Source organism: Lepidochelys kempii, chromosome 4 (genome assembly GCF_965140285.1).
Source record: "Lepidochelys kempii isolate rLepKem1 chromosome 4, rLepKem1.hap1, whole genome shotgun sequence".
In the NCBI taxonomy this organism is placed as follows: domain Eukaryota; kingdom Metazoa; phylum Chordata; order Testudines; family Cheloniidae; genus Lepidochelys; species Lepidochelys kempii.
In genome coordinates, this window is record NC_136383.1 from 110,665,498 (window position 1) to 110,686,203 (window position 20,706).

General features: G+C 40.7%; 1 protein-coding gene across 1 annotated transcript in view; it reads left to right on the forward strand.

Annotated features, from left to right (window-relative positions):
* The first annotated feature begins 230 nt into the window (after window positions 1-230).
* Window positions 231-20,706, forward strand: part of FAM184B (family with sequence similarity 184 member B) — a 93,139-nt gene continuing 72,663 nt past the window's right edge. Inside the window, exon 1 of the mRNA XM_073342436.2 lies at window positions 231-847. Coding sequence (XP_073198537.2) covers window positions 713-847 — 135 coding nt within the window. The 5' untranslated portion in view covers window positions 231-712. The remainder of the gene's footprint in view (window positions 848-20,706) is intronic.

The window sequence follows — 20,706 nt, forward strand, 5'->3', positions numbered from 1 at the left end:
GTTTCTGCACTTGATGCACCAAAGGAAAACTGATCAATTCTGCGTAATAAGCAGAGCGATTGCCAGGATCCTTCCTCCCCAAACTTGCTCAACGCTCCCCCTACATGCTCCCTGGCTGGAGGGGGCTGCTCCATCCCACGTGGGAGTGGAGGAGCAAAGCGAAACTGACAAGATTCTTGAAGTACTTTGCTTTGCTGATGCACCATGGAGATGAGCCGTACAACAGAGCCTTCAACAAGGTGCCAAAGGCACCCGCCTGAGCCCCCTGCCCTCGCCAAGCAAGTGGTACGATTTAGTCGGCAGCCCTCCTCTGTAATCTATCTCCGGCAATATCTGTGCTGCTGGCTGTATGGCTGGCTCAGCGTCGCCTCTGGGGAATTTGTAGCATCCAGCCATTGGCATCTTCTCGTGGCGGAAGCTCAACCATTTGGAGAGAAAGAATAATAATATTAATCATAGCAGGAGGAGCACATGTTGTCTGCCTCCTCGCCTGGGTGTTTTGCGGAAGCATAGAAAGGAGGGGGGCAGCTGCTCCGGCTGCCCAGGTTAGGGGCTGAAGTTCCTAGTGCTGCTGGACTGTGTGTGTGCAATACACGGGGAGAGGGAGGGGGGGGAGTGGCAGGATTGCCGTACAGTACTTAGAGCAAACCCCCCCCACACACACACACATCTACGTCTGGTTTTAGAGAGAGATTAAAATATTTCATGTCTGATGGCCTCTGGCATAAACAAGATTCATCAGCCCGGGACTTGCAATGAAGCTAAAGCCGCTCACTGCAGCTCGACAGAGGAATGCAACCAGGAACTCCACCTGAAAATGTGCAAGAAGATTGCCCAGCTCACCAAGGTAAATCTTGCTGTTCGTTCAGCGCCTTTCGGGCGAGGGGGCCGGGGCTGGTGTGTGGGGGGGTGGCTGGCTGCTTGGAAATGTCCTCTCGTGATGATCCCCCCCCCCCCCCCCAAAGAGGAGAGGAAGGAGTTTTAGCTGATCTGATAAGGAAAGACCTGGGGGATCTATGTGCAGAAACTTCATTTCAAAACGCCTTCCCTCAGGGTGCTACAAATCAACCTCAATAGATTGCTTGTTGCCTCTGCGGCTAACGCTGGAGTCGCGGCGCACAGCTTGCCCTGATTATAGCAGCGGAGAGAGCCCTAACTCTCTGAAGTTACGTCAGGTAGGTGGGAGGATATTATCCGGCTTTTATCTTAAGTCCTAAGGATCAGAGTTCGTTTGCCTTTTACTGCTTCTGAAGTAATATTGCCCACAAGTCTAATAAGTTTGCTGTGTGGAATGCAATACTGCTTATAGCATATGTTGCATAGCTACCGGCTTCAGGTATGTTTGCGAAAATAAAAAATCGATTTCATTACCTTAGCAAAGGATCGTAGGTACTGGGGGTCAGAGTGGACTAAACTACCTCACTGGGCTCTTCCATATCTCAAGAGAGCCTGTCAGTTAATCCTGAGTTGCAGAGGTAAGTCAGTGGTTTAGCCTGGCCACTTCCTGCAGCATGTAAAAGTTTTAAAAAGTCTCCAACCCAGTAGCAGTAGTAACTGTCCTTCAAACTATTTGTACACTGCACCTCTGTCAATGAAAGAAAAAAACCCACCCTCATTCCAGCCCAGGTTTATGTGCTCGATTTCTACATATTATGCAAGCTCAACACAATCTATGGAGACATGACTGCACATGGTCCATTAATCTATCTAATAACTTCCACTCCTTTCATTATTAATACAGTACTAACTCCAGTTTAAATTGCCACCTATATAAATATGGTATGAACATAAAACAGCAGGAAATCATGAAAATATAAATATTCACTGGGCAGGGATACTGTATTGTGCTACTTGTGACTTCTTCAGTCATCCCTAAATAAGGACAAATATGGAGGGTGTGTTGTATGTATGCTGTCCACACAGATATACACCAGTGTTTTGTGTTTGTGCATGTGTATAGCAATGGTTATTTCTACTTATTTTATATACACACCTGAATGCACATTTTGATCCTACAGTAAACTTAAACTACTTGTACACATATCTGTAGCATTGCATTACTTGGGAGGTATTCAGACACAACTGGGATGAGGCCCATATAAGCACCTAGAAATAATCAGCATGTAAGGTTATGACTTGTTTAATCATTTTCATTTTTTATTTATCCCTGACATTGCTGCTCCCTTGCCCCACAACTATGCATGCACAAAAGGTGACTGGAAGATTAATTTAAATGGCTCCTCATTTTTTACCTACTGGTTCAGTCACTGTCATTGGTCCACTTTATCTTTGGCTGAAGACTCAAAATAGCAGCAACCTCTTACACCTACTCTACTTTACTGTTCTATGACACACCGCACAGGGCATGCTGAAGTAGTTGATCCATAAGGATCACATTCAAATGCTAATTTTCAAATTCTTGTCATTTTTTCAATGTGAAAAACAATAGTAAGGTTATTACTTAGTTTTATTTTTTTAAAGTGAGACTTGATTGTTTACAGCATCAGTAATTCATAGGATCACCAACTCAACCTTTCAGGTGATCCTGCCAGATCAGACCTGAGGCATATTTGTGCAGCAGAGTGGTGAAACATGCTGCTGAAACTCTCTGTGGATAAATAGAGGTTTTCATTCTCTGAGGCTTTCAGCATGCTGCCTTCCACAAGCATTTAAGTCATACCAAAATTTTGCTTGAAAACATCTTTAATTCCAAATAAATGTTGAGAGAAAATCTTTTATTCTGTCCCAAACTACAGCAACAGTATTTTGTAAAGTTTGTCTCTGGATTAGAAAAAATAAATCTGGTGTCTGTTCTTATTCATTGTGGGTAAAAATTCAGCTGAGTGCAAAGCCCTCCCCACTACTAAAGTCCTTAGCCAGTGATATGTGAGGCTTTTCAGAGCTTTTTGTTAGAATTGCACCATTAGAATTCTTTGCCTTTGATGGGATTCATCCTCTGGATACTGCTACATCATCTAAAACTAAGATGATTTATCCCTGAAGCTCATAAAAATACATCTGAAGAGTAATTTCACACTATTATAGGATGTGGCCCTTACGCACTTTTTATTATTGCAATGAGATACTTATTAAGGCTATACCTATGCAGAGATCATTGCAGGATTTGGGCTGAAGTCTCTTGCCATTTTGTTTTTTAAATTCTTGATGCAGCAATGTTAAATTAAATAAACACAATGAAACACTACCATAGTAGGCTTCAGAAAAGGTCTAACTTTTCAAAAAGTGGCCTCAGAATTTCAGCAGGCAACATCTCTCTTGCAATTCAGAGGCCAGAGTGAGGTCAGCTGAAAAATTTGGCTTCTGTTTGGAAAAACTGTCCAAGTAGGTCAGATTTTGGCCTAGCAACTAAAAAGATGCCCCTTTGACTGGTCCTCTTCTCCTGGCCAAATTCCAATCTGGAAAATTACAATACATTACAGTAAATTCCTCCCTTCAATTTCAACTGGATATAATATTCACCTCCACCTCTAACCTGAAACTAATTTATAAAGTATAATGTTGCTATATATGGTTAAAGAGCTGCCACCTTCCATCCCAAAGGTGTCAGTATTTCAGTGATTGGGTGGGTGGGGGTGGGAGGAAATACATTTTTTGTGTATTGAGGTGCAGCCCCGCTTCCAGAACCTAAGAGATTCTGGCTGAACATTTTCTCACATCTCCTAATTCATGTGCACCCCATCCATGGCCCCACAAAGTCACAGGATCTCCTCGCCAACCTCCTCCTGGCAAAGATGGCCATCCATCACATGAGGAGGAGGAAGCTAGAGAAGGGGTTACTCTGACTTTAGGGACTATTTCCAGTCCCCCATCCAATCGTGTCTCCAGGCAGATTTCCTCTTGGCAGTGTCCACTGACGCCTTAGACACCTTTGAGGAGCAGTGGACACGGTCTAGGGTTCTCTGCTCTGGGTCCCCTTCAGGTTCCCTCATTTTTAACCTTGTACCTCACTCCCATTCCTGTTTTTTCTTTCATTGTTCCACATACTAACTTGTGGACTGGGCCTAGTGGTTCATCTCCCGCTTAGTCGAGGGAGTTGGCCTTTAATCTTATGGAGAGGCCCTAGACCCGCCTGTCCCATACTGACAAATAGTATCCCTGATAATTCTGTTCACAAGGAGGAAGATTATGGCATAGCTTTTGTACTTTCAGCCAAGTGCATTTTTGCATGGAAGGGGCTGAGGTTGCCTGAATGTACGTAGCTTGTAAAGCATAGAAAAGCCTTTGGGATGAAAGGTGCAATATAAATGTCAGATAGTATTAGCAGTGGTTATTAATAACTATCTGCAAGTGATGTAAGAGAACATCAGTTTGGCTGTGGGAAAATGACTAATTTCATTTTAAATACTGCATAATAGAGTTGTATGAGTCTGAAGTGCCAGAATCTAAAGAGTTTGCAAGCCATCCTTGCTTACGGCATAGCTAGAGCAGGGACTGCACAGAGTTTCACTGGAGAAAAGATGTTCATGTCTTGGTACAGGAAGCTGTAGATTGATTTGCTTCCCACAAAATAAATAAATAAATAAAAAAATAAAAAACAACCACAACAGTATTTTCAATACATCAGTCCCCTTGTTATACTTATAAGAAGCACACGGGATCTTTATAGGGAAGAAGGAGGCATGCTGCATTTGTTGAGAATACAACAGTTAGCATATGCTTTTCAATCTCTCTCTCTCTCTCTCACACACACACACCCCATGCACACAGTCCTGCCAGTTGATTTTTAGTTACCAGTCCAAGGCTGGATCAATCTAGTGGCCAACCAGATTGGTTGCAGAGGGGAGCAGGTCGCAATCCGATGCTCCTGGAGTGTGGCAAGACGAACCCAAAGTCCCATGGCCAAGCACCCTGTTCTTACAGTCTTTTTTCTCTGTTGAAGTCGGATCCGATGAAGTGAGCTGTAGCTCATGAAAGCTTATGCTCAAACAAATTGGTTAGTCTCTAAGGTGCCACAAGTACTCCTTCTCTTTTTGCAAATACAAACTAACACGGCTGCTACTCTGAAACCTGTCATAGTAGACATTATAACTTATCTTAAAACAAAAGGGTGACCATAATCAGTCAAAAGGATTGTTTTGGTCTGTCCCTGCCTTAACATCAGTACAGACAGTGGCAGTCTGTCAGATGCATTCCTACCAATGTCCCAGAGGGTCATTCCTTTCTGCTATTCAAAAAGGGTGGCTGATAAAATGAAATCAAGACATATATTAGTACCTCTATTCTTATAGTACAATTATAAAATCCTGTTCCTACACCCTCAAATTTTAAACAACCAGTAACCACAGGTACTTTCTCATTATTTGAGAGTTTAGCTAGACCTCCAGCTTCCTGTGCTTGATATATGCCTATGATGTGAAGAACTCTTTTTATCAGTACAACACTGAAAGGGTGGCAAGCATCACATAGTTACCAACTCTTGTGATTTTTATTGCATATCTGATATTGTTCCAGCTCCTGAATCATAAGAGAATCTCTATTTTTTATTTTATTTATTTATTTATTTTAATGAAAATGAAGTTTCTAGTTGTCCTGGTTCCAGAGAGAAGCTTAAAAACATGAACCCTAAAGTTTCAAAAATTTTGGTTGGTTGGTTTTAAAATCATGAGATTGTTTTTGATAAAACTCAGGATTTTTGGAGGGTTTGACTCAGGACCTAGGAATGCTTGGTGTTGGCAATACTATGTGTATGCACTGATATTTGTGTAAAGTATTCCTAGTCAGTGTTTGGATGACTCAGATTTGTGTCCTAGAAAGGGAAGGAAGAAAAACAAACACTTGCTCAATGGATTTTTATTAAGTCTGTGTAAAACTTTCATAATGAAATCCATGTTTCACTGCAAACCCAAAACTTTGGCCCAATTTGCCAAGATCACAAACCTTGTGGCAAACTATATTCGAGTTTCAAGTGGACCTTGGAACCTGGGGAGATCTATGGGGTTGGTGGAAACTAGTTAAACCTAAAACAAGGCAAAATTAGCAGTTTCAGCTGAACTTTTCTTTGAGTTTGAGTTCTGAAAACAAAACACAGGGCATGTGAACTCACAAAGTGCATGTTGTAAAATGGAAACTGCCAGCTTTCGCACAGTTGTAGTTGTGTTTGACTGATACAAAGACCACTTCTGCTCTCAGATACATACCTATGCAACCCCAATGGATTCAAATCAATAGGGATTTAAAATCAGTGGACTTTCATGTCTGTAGTTGAGTGTGGAATTTGGTCAACTATGTATTAGTAATTAAACTTAGCTTTCTGTATTGGACCCAGCCTAGTGAGAATAATACTACAGCCCTGGCTTACTGTATGTATTGCACTTGCCAACTCTTTGTATTTCTGTTCTGTATCACAATAACATTCAACTTAGAATGAAATGGCAATTTTCATTTAAAACTTTGGGCCCAATCCTGAGAAGTACAGAGTACCCACAACTCTGTAATTGTACTCTGTAACTGCAATTGACTACAAGAGGAGTTACAGGTGCTCAACACTTCTTAGGATTGTCCCTTTTATTTAAGACAACTTGAGAAATGCAAATGAGCTTTCAGAGACCAGCAATGAGGGAAATGGATCAACTTTCATTTAAAAGGAGATTCTGACATGGCTGGCAAGAACGAGGCATTCTCTAGATATTCATTATATACAAACTTCTCCTTGAAGCCATACCAGTGGGTCTCAGTCTATTCCAGACTTTAGTCTCTTGAGCAGAGCCTGGCAGGCATAAGATACCCTGCTATAATATATAATGATATTATCAAGCAGAAAGCAAAAAGCCATTAGTGAGATGAGTCCCAGCCCAGTTCTTTAACCACAAGACGGTCCTTTCATCCTTCTCCTGTATTTCCCAGGGTTGAAATTCTGGAGGCTGATGGCAGAATATTCTCAGTGGAGGTTGTCCTCCACTCTGGAACTCATTTTCCCCACAGATCCATCTGACCCTGTGTATTTAGCGATTGTTAGGCATCTGTGCCAGATGTACATTGTTTTTTGTTTGGCTGTTCAGTTACATGGACTGTGTTAGTCAGTGGAGAAAATTGGCTTAGGGGAATGTTGTATGTGTTGAAGTCAGAAGCACTGGTCACATGCTTAAATGTAAGCACATGCTTAAGGGCTTTTCTGAATGGGGGCCTTACTTTGCTTAAGCACTCCCTTCATTGGCATCCTATATCAGTTAAAAAAGGAGTCTTAGGGTGTGTCTATACTACAAGCATTAGTAACACAGCTGCAACGAAGCCATGGGCAGCGGGTGGACTCCCCCTTCGAGGAGGCTAGCCCCCTGCCCCGCCCCTTCCACCTGAGACCCCACCCCTCTGCCTGCCAGAGTCCTGAACACCGCCCCCACATCCTAGCAGCCGGAGACCTGAGCTCCCACCTGCACCTCCCAAGCTCCGGGCCAGCCCCAGCTGCCAAATGAGAAATACACTGCGCTGCGTCTCCCCTCCCGAGACCCCGAGCTGCCCCCAGCAGGAAACCCAGGAAGCTGAGGAGCAGATACTGCCTCCTCAGCCACCCCGGAACCTGCATTATGCATAATAATAAGCAAGAATTTCCTCTGGCAGAAGCTCACTCCTAGCTCGTGCAAACCGTAAAAAACAGCAACCTGGCATCCGGTGGCAACAGCTGCACCAGGGGAAGTTTAGTCTCCCCATGCCTATTATACTGGCCATCTATGACAGCGATGCAGCTACGCTGCTGTAGCTCTGTACTGTAGACACTTACAGCAATTGGAAGGGGGTCTTTTAGGGCTGTCAAGCGATTAAAAATATTAATAGCTATTAATTGCGCTGTTAAACAATAATAGAATACCATTTATTTAAATATTTGGATGTTTTCTACATTTTCAAATACATTGATTTCAATTACAACACAGAATACAAAGTGTACAGTGCTCAATTTATATTTATTTTTGGTTACAAGTATTTGCACTGCAAAAAACAAAAGAAATAGTATTTTTCAATTCACCTAATACAAGTACTGTAGTGCAATCTCTTTATCATGAAAGTGGAACTTACAAATGTAGAATTATGTACAGAAAATAACTGAATTCAAAAATAAAACAATGTAAAACTTTAGAGCCTACAAGTCCACTCAGTCCTACTTCTTATTCAGCCAATCACTCACACAAACAAGTTTGTTTACATTTGCAGGAGATAATGCTGCCTGCTTCTTGTTTACAATGTCACCTGAAAGTAAGAACAGATGTTTGCATGATACTGTTGTAGCTGGTGTTGGAAGATATTTATGTTCCAGATGCACTAAAGATTCATATGTTCCTTCATACTTCAACCACCGTTCCAGAGGCCATGCGTCCATACTGATGACAGGGTCTGCTTGATAATGATCCAAAGCAGTGCAGACTGATGCATGTTCATTTTCATTATCTGAGTCAGATGCCACCAGCAGAAGGTTGATTTTCTTTTTTGGTGGTTTGGGTTCTGTAGTTTCCACATCAGAGTGTTGCTCATTTAAGTCTACTGAAAGCATGCTCCACTCCTTGTCCCCTCTCAGATTTTGGAAGGCACTTCAGATTCTTAAATCTTGGCTCTAGTGCTGTAGCTATCTTTGGAAATCTCACATTGATACCTTCTTTGCGTTTTGTCAAATCTGCAGTGAAAGTGTTCTTAAAATGAACATGTGCTGTGTCATCATATGAGACTGCTATAATATGAAATATATGGCAGAATGCAGGTAAAACAGAGCAGGAGACATACAATTCTCCCCCAAGGAGTTCAGTCAGAAATTTAATTAATGCATTATTTTTTTAACGAGCGTCATCAGCATGGAAGCATGTACTCTGGGATGGTGGCAAAAGCATGAAGGGGCATACGAATGTTTAGCATATCTGGCACGTAAATGCCTTGCAATGTTGGCTACAAAAGTGCCATGCTTGTTCTCACTTTCTGGTGACATTGTAAATAAGAAGCAGGCAGCAGTATCTCTCGTCAATGTAAACAAACTTGTTTGTCTTAGCAACTCAGTTCACAAGAAGTAGGACTCAGTGGACTTGTAGGCACTAAAGTTTTATATTATTTCGTTTTTGAATGCAGTTATGTAACAAAATAAAATGTACATTTGTAAATTGCACTTTCATGATAAAGATATCGCACTACAGTACTTGTATGAGGTGAATTGAGAAATACTATTTCTTTTGTTTATCATTTTACAGTTCAAATATTTGTAATAAAAATAACAATAGAAAGTGATCACTGTGTTGTAACTGAAATAAAAATATTTGAAAATGTAGAAGAACATCCAGAAATATTTAATAGATTTCATTTGGTATTCAGTTGTTTAATAGTGCGACTAAAATTGCGATTAATCACAATTATTTTTTTTAATTGCGATTAATTTTTTTGAGTTAATCATGTGAGTTACCTGTGATGAATTGACAGCCCTAGTTTTTTCCTATCGCTGTAGTAAATCCACCCCTCAAGAGATGGTAGGTAGGCCACCAGATGAATTCTTCTGTTGGCCTACCTGCATCTCCAGTGGGGCTTAGGTCGATATAACTACATCACACAGATTATGAAGTTTTTCATGGCTCTGAGCAATGTAGCTAGGTCGACCTACGTTTTAGGTGTCGCCTACGTGGTAGCCATCTAAATTCTAGCTTCCTGGAAAAAGGTAAGGCAGGTATAATTATTGATCTCAGCACTCCAGAGAAGAGTTCAATGTTCTCCAGAAATGAGGCAGCATGAGACTACATCTAAACTAGGATCACATTTTTTGGAGCAATTTTTTTTTCTCATGGGCATGCAGTACCAACACTGGTCAGACAGGAAAAGTTAATCTCTTCCAATGCATCTTAAAGGATCTCATCGCCCTTTGCGAGCATTAAAGACTCAGACTAGACTTTCCAAACTTGAATGCCTAAGACACCCTCCCATCTCAATGAGAACCAGGAATGTAAGAGGCAAGGGAGCTAGGAATCCTTGGTCCCACTAAAAACCAGCCACTTAGTTTCGTAAATATGTAAGTTTCGTATTCTGGGGAGCAGTTCAGACCAGTGAGGCATTGTGTCACAACTTGACTTGTAACCATGGGTGCCTCACAATGCTCTGCTGCTCATAGGCGCTGATTCTAAGGAACCTTAGTGTTTGTTGACCCCTTCAAAGAATTCTAATAGACTGGTGAGGCATGTTTTCCCTTTAAAAAAGCCATGTTGACTCTTCCCCATCATATCATGCTTACCTATGTGTCTGATCATTTAGTTCTTTACTACAGTTTTAACTAATTTGCCTGGTACTGAAGTTAGGTTTATTGGTTTGTAATTGCCAGGATCACCTCTGGAGCCATTTTTAAAAGTAGGTGTTACATTAGCTTATCCTCCAGGTATCTGGTACAGAGGCTGATTTAAGTGATAGGCTGCATACCACAGTTAGTATACTCCTGGGGGGAATTATATGCCAAAAAATTAAAAATTCTGCACACAATATTTTAAAATTCTGCATATTTATTTGTCAAAATAACACAAAATAATCACCCTAGTTTCAATTATTTTGGTAATTTATTTCAAAATATCTGTCAGCAGGTATGTCTGTAACAATACAGACAAGAAAAAGATTCAGGAAATGTTTTTTGTGGGGCTGCTGATTAATTGAAGTTAACTCACACAATTAACTCAAAAAAGTTAATTGCGATTAAAAAAAATTAATCGCGATTAATTGCAGTTTTAATTGCACTGTTAAATTATAGAATACCAATTGAAATTTATTAAATATTTTGGATGTTTTTCTACATTTTCATATACATTTTATTCTTGTTGTAATTGAAATTAGAGTGTATGTTATTTTTGCTTACAAATATTTGCACTGTAAAAAAGATAAACAAAAGAAATAGTATTTTTCAGTTCACCTCATACAAGTACTGTAGTGCAATCTCTTTGTAATGAAAGTGCAACTTACAAATGTAGATTTTTTTTACATGACTGCACTGAAAAACAAAACAATGTAAAACTTCAGAGCCTACAAGTCCACTCAGTCCTACTTCTTGTTCAGCCAATCGCTAAGACAAATAAGTTTTTTTACATTTAAGGGAGCTAATGCTGCCATCACCAGAAAGTGAGAACAGGCATTTGCATGGCACTTTTGTAGTTGACATTGCAAGGTATTTACGTGCCAGATATGCTAAACATTCGTATGCCCCTTCATGCTTCGTCCACCATTCCAGGGGACATGCTTCCATGCTGATAACGCTCATTAAAAAAATAAGCATTAATTAAATTTCTGACTGAACTCCTTGGGGGAGATTTGTATGTCCCCTGCTCTGTTTTACCCACATTTTGACATATATGTCCTGTTATAGCAGTCTCGGATGATGACCCAGCACATGTTGTTCATTTTAAGAACACTTTCACTGCAGATTTGACAAAACGCAAAGAAGGTACCAATGTGAGATTTCTAAAGATAGCTATTGCACTCCATCCAAGGTTTAAGAATCTGAAGTGCCTTCCAAAATCTGAGAGGGATGAGGTGTGGAGCTTGTTTTCAGAAGTTTTAAAAGAGCAACACTACAATGCAGAAACTACAGAACCCGAACCACCAAAAAAGAAAATCAATCCTCTGCTGGTGGCATCTGATTCAGATAATAAAAATGAACATGCATCGGTCTGCACTGCTTTGAATTGTGAACGAGCAGAATCCATCATCAGCATGGACGCATGTCTTCTGAAATGGTGGTTGAAGCATGAAGGGATATATGACACTCTAGCACATCTGGCACATAAATATCTTGCGACGCTGGCTACAACAGTGGTACGAGAATGCCTGTTCCCAGTTTCAGGTGACATTGTACACAAGAAGCGGGCAGCATTATCTCCTGCAAATATCTCTAGACAAAGCTCTGGCTGGGATGATTTAGTTGGGGATTAGGTCCTGCTCTGAGCAGGGGATTGGACTAGATGACCTCCTGAGGTCCCTTCGAACCCTGATATTCTACGATTCTATGAAATGTAAACAAACTTGTTTGTCTGAGCAATTGGCTGAACAAGAAGAAGGACTGCAAGGAGTTGCAGGCTCTAAAATTTTACATTATTTTATTTTTGAATGCAGGTTTTTTTGTACATAATTCTACATTTGTAAGTTCAAACTTTCACGATAAAGAGATTGCACTACAGTACTTGTGTTAGGTGAATTGAAAAATACTATTTCTTTTGTTTTTTTACAGTGCAAATACTTGTAATCAAAAATAAAGTGAGCACCATACACTTTGTATTCTATGTTGTAATTGAAATCAATATATTTGAAAATGTAGAAAACATCCAAAAATATTTAAATAAATGGTATTCTATTATTGTTTAACAGTGCAATTAATCACGATTAATTTTTTTAATCACTTAACAGCCCTAGTTTTTTGACAAATGGATTCTGTACTAGTCATATTAATACAGTACTCTGAGTAATAATTCATTTAAATTACAATACAGAAATCTATTTCCCTCACCCCTCAGAAGCAGTGCAAAGGCTTGGCAGAGTCAAGGGTATGGGAGGAGCCGAGAGAGAGAGAAGTAATTGCTGGGAGCCTGGGAGTGAACCTGGAGGGTTGTTAGGTGTTGGGGGGGAGAAGTATGGAATAGAGTTTTTTTGGGGGGGAGGGATTGTTAGGGAGTTGGGGAGCCTCCCCCATACAGACCGTGGCTGACCCATAGCCTCTCCCATTCAGTCAGGCACATCTGTCCCATCCCCATCTTTCCTTGCACCTCCTCCACATACACACACCTGGTGCCCTTGTGTCCCTGCACCCCACTCCCATTCAGCTCTTGGGTCAGTGCTGTCACCCCACTTGCTCCTGTGCCCCTGCCCCAGTCTGTCACCCACTAGTCCTTCTGAACTCCAGTGTATGTAACCCCCCAGCAGCCCTGTGTGCCCTGCTCTGTCTTTCCCCCTATATACTGTCCCTTCTCGCCTGGCCCTGCGGGCATATCACTGTGAGAAAAGCAACCTCTGTTCTCTCCCTCTCCATGGCTGGCTGCTCGGACTCGTGAGCTGGCTGCCCTCTCTTCTGGCACCACAGCAGCCTCTGGTCAGTGAAAGGTGTAACTGCAGCATCTCTCCAGCAGAATGTATTATTCTGCTAAGAGAAAAAAATCTGTAGGTAACATTAATTCTGCGCATGTGCAGTGGTGCAGAATTCCCCCAGGAATAGTTAGTAATTCTGCAATTTCATAGTTGGGCCCCTTCAGAACTCTTGGATGAATATCAACTAGTCATGGTGACTTATTACTGTTTAATTTATCAGTTTGTTCCCAAACCTCCTCCTGTTGACGCCTCAATCTGGGACAGTTCCTCAAATTTGTCACTTAAAAAGAATGTCTCTGATGTGGGGATCGCCCCCATATCCTCTGCTGTGAAGAACGATGCAAAGAATTAATTTAGCTTCTCTGCAATGGCCTTGTCTTCCTTGAGTGTTCCTTTAGCATCTTGATCATCCAGTTGCCCCTCTGACTGTTTGGCAAGCTTCTTGCTTCTAATGTACTTAAAAATAAGAATAATAACAATAATTTTTTTGCAGTTAGTGTTTGTGTCCTTAGTTAGCTGGTCTTCACATTTTTTCTTGGCCAGTTTTATACTTTTACATTTGACTTGCCAGAGTTTATATTCCTTTTTATTTCCCTCAGCAGGATTTGACTTCCAATTTTTAAAATGATGCCTTTTTGCCTTTAACCTCCTCTTTTACTCTGCTGTTTATCCATCATGGCATTTTATTGGTCCTAGCCAACTGCACTAAGTTTGCAAAGAACTTCTAATAATTGGCAAATAAATGCTGATTTACAGTATAAATTTGGACCAAATTCAAGCTACTATTTCAAGTCCCCTTATTTAATGTTTTTATCTGAAATGGCTTACATTTTGCCTGTAATGTAAGAATTGATAAAAAGTAGTAAAGCTTAAAAGTAAATGAGCCATTAAATGTATAAAAGAAATGGCAAGTACGGGCTCTAGTCTCAGTAACCCTTTTCTCATTCTAGCTTTTAGTTTTGGATACTATACATAAGTGCCATTTTTCAGTGACTTTCTAAATTGTATATCTCCAACACCCATTTATTTAAGCAGTATTATAGCTGCTAGGGTTGAGACATTACAATCAGAAAAAAAAATAGTATCTGAGTTAGGAGTTGCTACAGCACCCATTAGCCTAGTTTTCTTAAGGTATTGCATTCTCATGTAATCCTTTAACAGAGGTTGTACAGCAGTGGATTATATTATGTGTCCTGAGCATTTCTTTACACTGTGGTATACATGAGACACAAAATATTTCTATCTATCTGTAATAGTGATGGTCTACAAAACGCAAGGGGAGGACAGGGGGCCTAAACCCCCTCCAAAATAAGCAATTGAATTGATAGATTGCACACAATATTATTGTACTATAAAAATGTATTGAGTAAGGTGTCATAACTGGTGACACACTGGTCATGAATATGATTGTGTGAGGTATGGATGGATGGTGCGTAAAGAGTTATGTATGTGTACTGGACATATGTTCCTAAAATATGTTTTGGGGACAGACTTGATAAAGCTTGTCTTAGGTAAAGGGATGTTGGTTTGCCTGTGTCTCCAGTGTAACTGAGCAAGGTGATGCGAGAGAGAATAAAAGTTACATTTACACCAAAGTCAACAGGAGGATGATAAGACAACAGGAAGAGACAGAGGGGAGACTAACTTTATCTGGGGATACACTTCAAAAGAGTACATGTCAGAGGTTTACTGGACTATTAAAAATGACAGAGAACCCTTACTTATTCATCGCAGAGGGGACAGCACAATTTGATTCTGGGTGTGTTGAATCATGCTCCTGGAAGGGCTGGAGTTGCTGGTAGTTTGATATAAATGAGAAAGCTGTATAGGCAAAGATTGTAGCTTGCTAAAGTTGTCTTGGACACTAGCAATGCGTTTTATTTGGGGGGTTGGTTGTAACCATTTTCTGTTACTCTCTCCTTAGTATCACTTTAATCTGTTTTTTATTAATAAATTTATTCTTCGTTTCACTATAAACCATCTTAGTGTTGTGTATTTAGGCAAAGAGTGGATCCTCAGTGAGTTAACAGGCTGCTGTGTGTTCTGTCTCTTTGGAGACAGCAGACTTAATAATTTCTAGGTGTCCAGTGAGAGGGACTGGACACTGCAGGGAGATGTCTCGGGGAACTCAGGAACTGAGGTTCACTGAATCTCACCTGCAACTCCGGGTTTAGACTGTCAGAGTTTCAAGGAGTTTGCTGGCAGACAGACTGGAGTGGCAGGGAACTGTCACACAGTTTAAGCTCCAGCAAAGCCATAGCTCTGGGTGCCCCAGGAGAGCATCACAGCATGCATACAGCCGGTATCGATTGGTGGACAGTGAAATACTATAAGTATCTTAATGGTGGTTTAGATAATGACCTTACATTGCCATTCTCTAAGGCTGTTTCTAAGGCAGGTAGAATGTATGGATTTTTACAATAGATAGTTAGCATATCCAGCTACATCAAGGTAAAACTACAACTCAGCCTGTCTACACTAGGATCTTAAAACGTGCGAGCTACCTCACTGTAAGAACACGCCTATTTTTCTGGATGTGCCCATAGTCTAAGAGATTGGTCATATGTGGTACTGAATGCCTTCTGACTATGGTGGGAGTTAAGGCCACGCAGCAGCTTTCGGACGGTATCGTCACTAAGAAAAAAGCCGTGTTCTTGCATTGAGGTAAAACCCTGGTGAAAACATGGCAGTTTGTAGGCTTCAAACAAGTTAGCAGGTCAAGTTAAAGGCTACAGGGGACCCTAGTGTTGTCTTATCTGGGATTGTATCCTACCTTAGTTAACTCAACTTGCCTAATTCAAGTTAAGAACACACCTTTTTCTCTAATGAAGACAAGGCCTCAGAAGGTCAGCACTTTGTATGATTGGACTCAAAGACCATTTAAATTTATGGTTAACTTTAAGCAAATGAGTAGTTCTGTTAAGTCAATGAGACTATTCACATTCTTAAATCTAAGAATTTGCTTAAGTTCTTTGCAGACCTAAGGCCCAACAGAGGAGCACGCATGCAGTAATGCCTATAACAAAAGGGGACACCTTCTCATTGCACACTTCAAAATTATTAAGTCTGCTGTCTCCAAAGAGACAGAATACAGAGCAGCCTATTAACTCTCAGAGGATACACTCTTTACCATAATTCAGTATGTGGAAGAGAAGCTAGCTCATTTGTTTGCTGATGCATTTCTAGTCAGAGCAATCTTTCCTTTAATTGTTCATCCTGTGTTTGTTCCCGGTTATGTTCAGGCCAGGCACAGCTAAATCTACTCACATTTGTTCTCAAAACAAGATAAATTGCATAAGCAAGTAATTGTAGGAAAACAACAGCCAGAAAGCTATTTGATACCCAGTCTTCATTATGGGATTAAAATTCTATATCCCCACTGTTTGGATGTTTTTGGTCTCTCATGGACATACTGCAGTTCAAAGTTATCTCTTTCCTTTGCCTCTTCTAAATTTCCCCTAAACATACCAGAAACAATTACAAAAGTGTAGACTAGAGAAACCTTCCCTTTAAATTATCTTTGGAACTTGAGACATTTGCTTGGTTGTGGCTACAATTGGACAATGAGTGAGTTACTTAGCTGGCTGATTCCAGTGACAGATGAAATAAACCTATAAACATACATTTGAGTTTTACATCCAGAAAGTGTTTTGTATCTATCTACAGTCATGAAGTGAGAGTTACTAGTTAAACTGATAAGGAGACTTGATAGAATTGTGGCTGTTTCTTAATATTTTTGTTTAAATTGGATTTCTAAGCTGCTCTAGTGGCTTAGCATCATTCCATGCAAAATGCCGTCCACCATATCAATGGGTGGTGGAAATTGATGGGGCCAGTGGTGAAAGGGGGGCAGTCCCCGTAGCAAGGGAGGGAGGCACTTGCTGAGTGAAAATAGGTAGCTCCTCCCATGGGAGTCTCTGGCACCCCTTGGCCAGCTAGCGGAGAGTAGGCTGATTGGCCAGCATTCCCCAGCTCTCAGGATTTAGCCCAGCACAGGGGCCATGTGGAACTTCTTTGCAGCATCCCACCCTACCCACTGAAATAGGAATGGGAACCCAGCCTGATGGATGCTGTGAGTCTAGCCAATAACCTCTTTTCGGAGCTCAGGAAAGAAATTTTTCTCCCAGAGGCCAAATTGGCAGAGGACCAAAGCATTTTTTGCCTTCCTTTCAGCACCTGCAGGCCACAGTGGGTTAAGTAGGAATGCACTGGGACCTAACGGAGGTACTGGTGTGGTGTTGCTTACTCGTCACAACTCGCGGCCAGTTTCCAGTGCAGTTAAGAGAAGAAAATGAACAGTTCCTAGATGTAAATGATCTTGGATTTTGGTAATGGGCCTTGGGCTCATGTGATAGGGTCAGACCTGGTGGCCTCACGGGCTGAGGTCACCACCCTGCTGCACCCTCTGTCCCTCTCGCGGGCAAGGAGAATAAGATTCACAACTCTCAGTATTGTATGGAGTGTAGTTGTAGCTGTGTTAGGTCCCAGGACCTGAAGAAGAGTTGTGTGGCCCAAAAGCTTGTCTCTCTCAGCAACAGAAGTTGGTCCAATAAAAGATATTACCTCACCCATCTTGTCCCTCCCACTCCCATTATTGTTAGAGAAAGTTGCATGTCACATTTCACATGTCCTGCCTGGGAAATTTATCACTTATATGAAATCCCAGGTCAATAAAGTATATCAACGCCTATAGCTCACTATGCAATTGTTTTAAACAAACATAATTGTCAGCTGACAGTCCCCTAACAAATGCAAGAAGCAGAATTTATATCCATGAGTAATTGTGAAAAGGGACCTGCCTTCCAGGTTAGTTGGCAGTGTCTACTTTTTCAGCACATCACAGAACTGCCTTCTAAGGCCCCACTACTGCAGCTGGCTCTACACTGGCCACTGACCTCTGTGAGGTTCCCCGCGGGTGCAGGAGAGCCTGCTGAAGGGCAGACTGGAGCCTGGTTTGTACAGCATCTCAGGAACAAAGTCATGCCTTTCCCATTGAGTCAATGACTACTTCTCACAAGTGTCCCCTTTGAGCTAATTTCTTCCTTCCCCCAAATATGAAATACTCTGTTTATGTCGCTGCCTTTGAGGTGTAGGGCAGCAGATTTGAACCAGCCAGGGCAATATATGTGTTGCTGATACTGAGTTGAAGAAAAAGTAAAAATTTGAGGGTCGCCCCCAGTGTCCTCTTCTTACACTAAATGGACTAGCAGAGCAAAGACTTAATGCTCTGCCAGTTGCTCTCTTGGGATCCTTTTAAAATGCTTTTTAACCATCTCACATAAGCTATTGATCTTGGGGGAAATTCCTGCAGAAGTACTTAAAATCTCCAATAGCGCCATAAATCCTCTGACAGTTACAGTATCCAATAAGTTCAGCTCCATCTTACAAAGCTCTTTTGGGTAGTTAACATACGGGAAATGGAAATGTTCTTGGATTTAGACCATATTTATTTCCACTTCCTTTTCTGACATCCCAGTTCAAGTTTGGTTTTAAGGTAGTTGTATTGTATGTGAATTTTAAGCATAGAGATGTAGTTACCCATTCTTCAGTAGCAACGGAGAGAAATGCAAGGCATTATTCTCATGCTCTGCAAAGCCATGCAAGACCTTTTCCATATCTAACAACTACTTAGGAGTGCACATCCCAGAGGCAAGGCCATTGTTATATTTCAAATATATGAGCTAGTGCATCTCAGTAAGCAGTTCTAAGTACACAGAGAGAGAGAACTGATTTGCCACATTATCAATAGTGGAGAATCATTGCCATGTGTTAATATTTAGCTACAAAGGGCCAGATTTTTAAAAGGTAGGCACCTAGGAACTTTGAAAATTTCACTAGGTGCCTATTTTCCACTTAAGATACCTAAATACCTTTTAAAAATCTGGCTCCAAATAATTATCACAGAATACGGTACAGTATTCCAGAAACCTCAGCAAATCATCAAACTCTCATAGGACCATATCCTTCTCATTCTCCTTTTTAAAAAATATTTCCTAATTTTAAATACTGTTAGAGTAGGATTTGGGGAATTTGATAAACAGCCTGGAATTCTTCTATAGTTAACATCTTTAAATGCACAGTTAATTATGAACATTTAGTCCTTGTTTAGCCAAAATCTTTGCCCAGCCAAATTGACCACTTCTTAGGAGACAAAGGTCATTAGTAAAATATGGTTTATTTGAAAGTGGTGTAAAATGACAAGCAATCACTATAAATTAGGGTTGTCAGCCCTCTAGGATTGTCCTGTAGCCTCCAGGAATTAAAGATTAATCTTTAATTAAAGATTATGTCATGTGATAAAACCTCCAGGAATACATCCAACCAAAGCTGGCATCCCTACTTTAAATGTGAAGGATTTTCTGGTCCTGCTTGCAGGTTAGGAGGCTCTGAAGGAAGCTCTATGATCTGTGTCATCTGCGTCAGCTAACAGACAGGCAGTCTGAAAAGAGTGAAAAAAGCAAGGTGAAGTGAGTTGTACCTCACTGCCTCAGGGAGCAGCCTGTTTCCTCTCTCTCTGTTTTTTAGGTTTATGTGTGTTATCCTTCTGAATTCTAAGAAATAAAGTGATGTTATGTTGCAGTCTTCCAGCAAGAACATTGATGTTTTTATCTAACATCTATGTATGCTTGAATATAACATAAAATAAGTAGGTTGCAGCTGTCCTCATCTTTAATACAGAGATGTGGCCTGTGGAGACAATAGGTCCCAGGGAAGAATGTTCCATCTTAATTAATGTGAAAGCATTGTGCTTGGTTTAGTCAGACCCTGACTCTCATAACATAAGAGTAGACTTTTGGTGGAGGAATTTTTAAAACTCAGGGAAATCCCTTAGAGATCTCTAGACCTTGCTATTGAAGAAAGGAAATTTCTGGGCAAGCATATATTTCCCTAATCACACTCCCTCCAAGGCAGTAGCTAAGCAACACTCTTCTGGTGTAGATCAGACCACCACCAGAGGAGCTGACCCTGTCTTGCTCTTTCTTTCATTCTCTTATATATAGCAGGGGAGTTGTTTTTCTTTTCCTTCCTTCAGAGCTTACAGTGCATTTATACAGAAATTGGAAGTGCTTCACTTAAGGTTCCTGAATATTTTTACTGAGATCATCGCTAGTTATATAGGGAATTCATAAGTTAGCTGCAGTAGATCTTCAATTTTAATTAATAAAGCCACCCGAGAAATGCAATATTAAAAAAAATAATCTGTCCCATTGTTTCTCTTGATTAAACAGCAGGGAGCAATTTAGAAAATCAGAATTTAGATTAAAGCTTTAATCTAAACAGCGTCTCTTTGAGAACAATTCCCATTTCTTTTCAGGCAGTTTACGCTACAAATGTTTCATAGATTTTTATCTGTGACATTTAAATGAGCTGGTTTTACATTAGACATGCTGTGTAAGTCACTTATGAATGCTGGAAGTACAGTTCATTAAAGGCAGTCTGTAATATTAAAGAAATCAAAGTCCCTGCAGAGTAAAATGCCCCTACTGGGAAACTTCAAAAACTTCAGAAAGCAATAAAAATAGACATGACACCCAACATTCCACATTAATGAAAGTTGCCATCATCTAAAATGTTCTGTTACTTTCCCAATATTTAATCTTAAAAACAAAATTCCTATGAGAAATACCTTCAGATTTGCCACACCTGCATGTAAATGGGGATGGATAAGGAGGA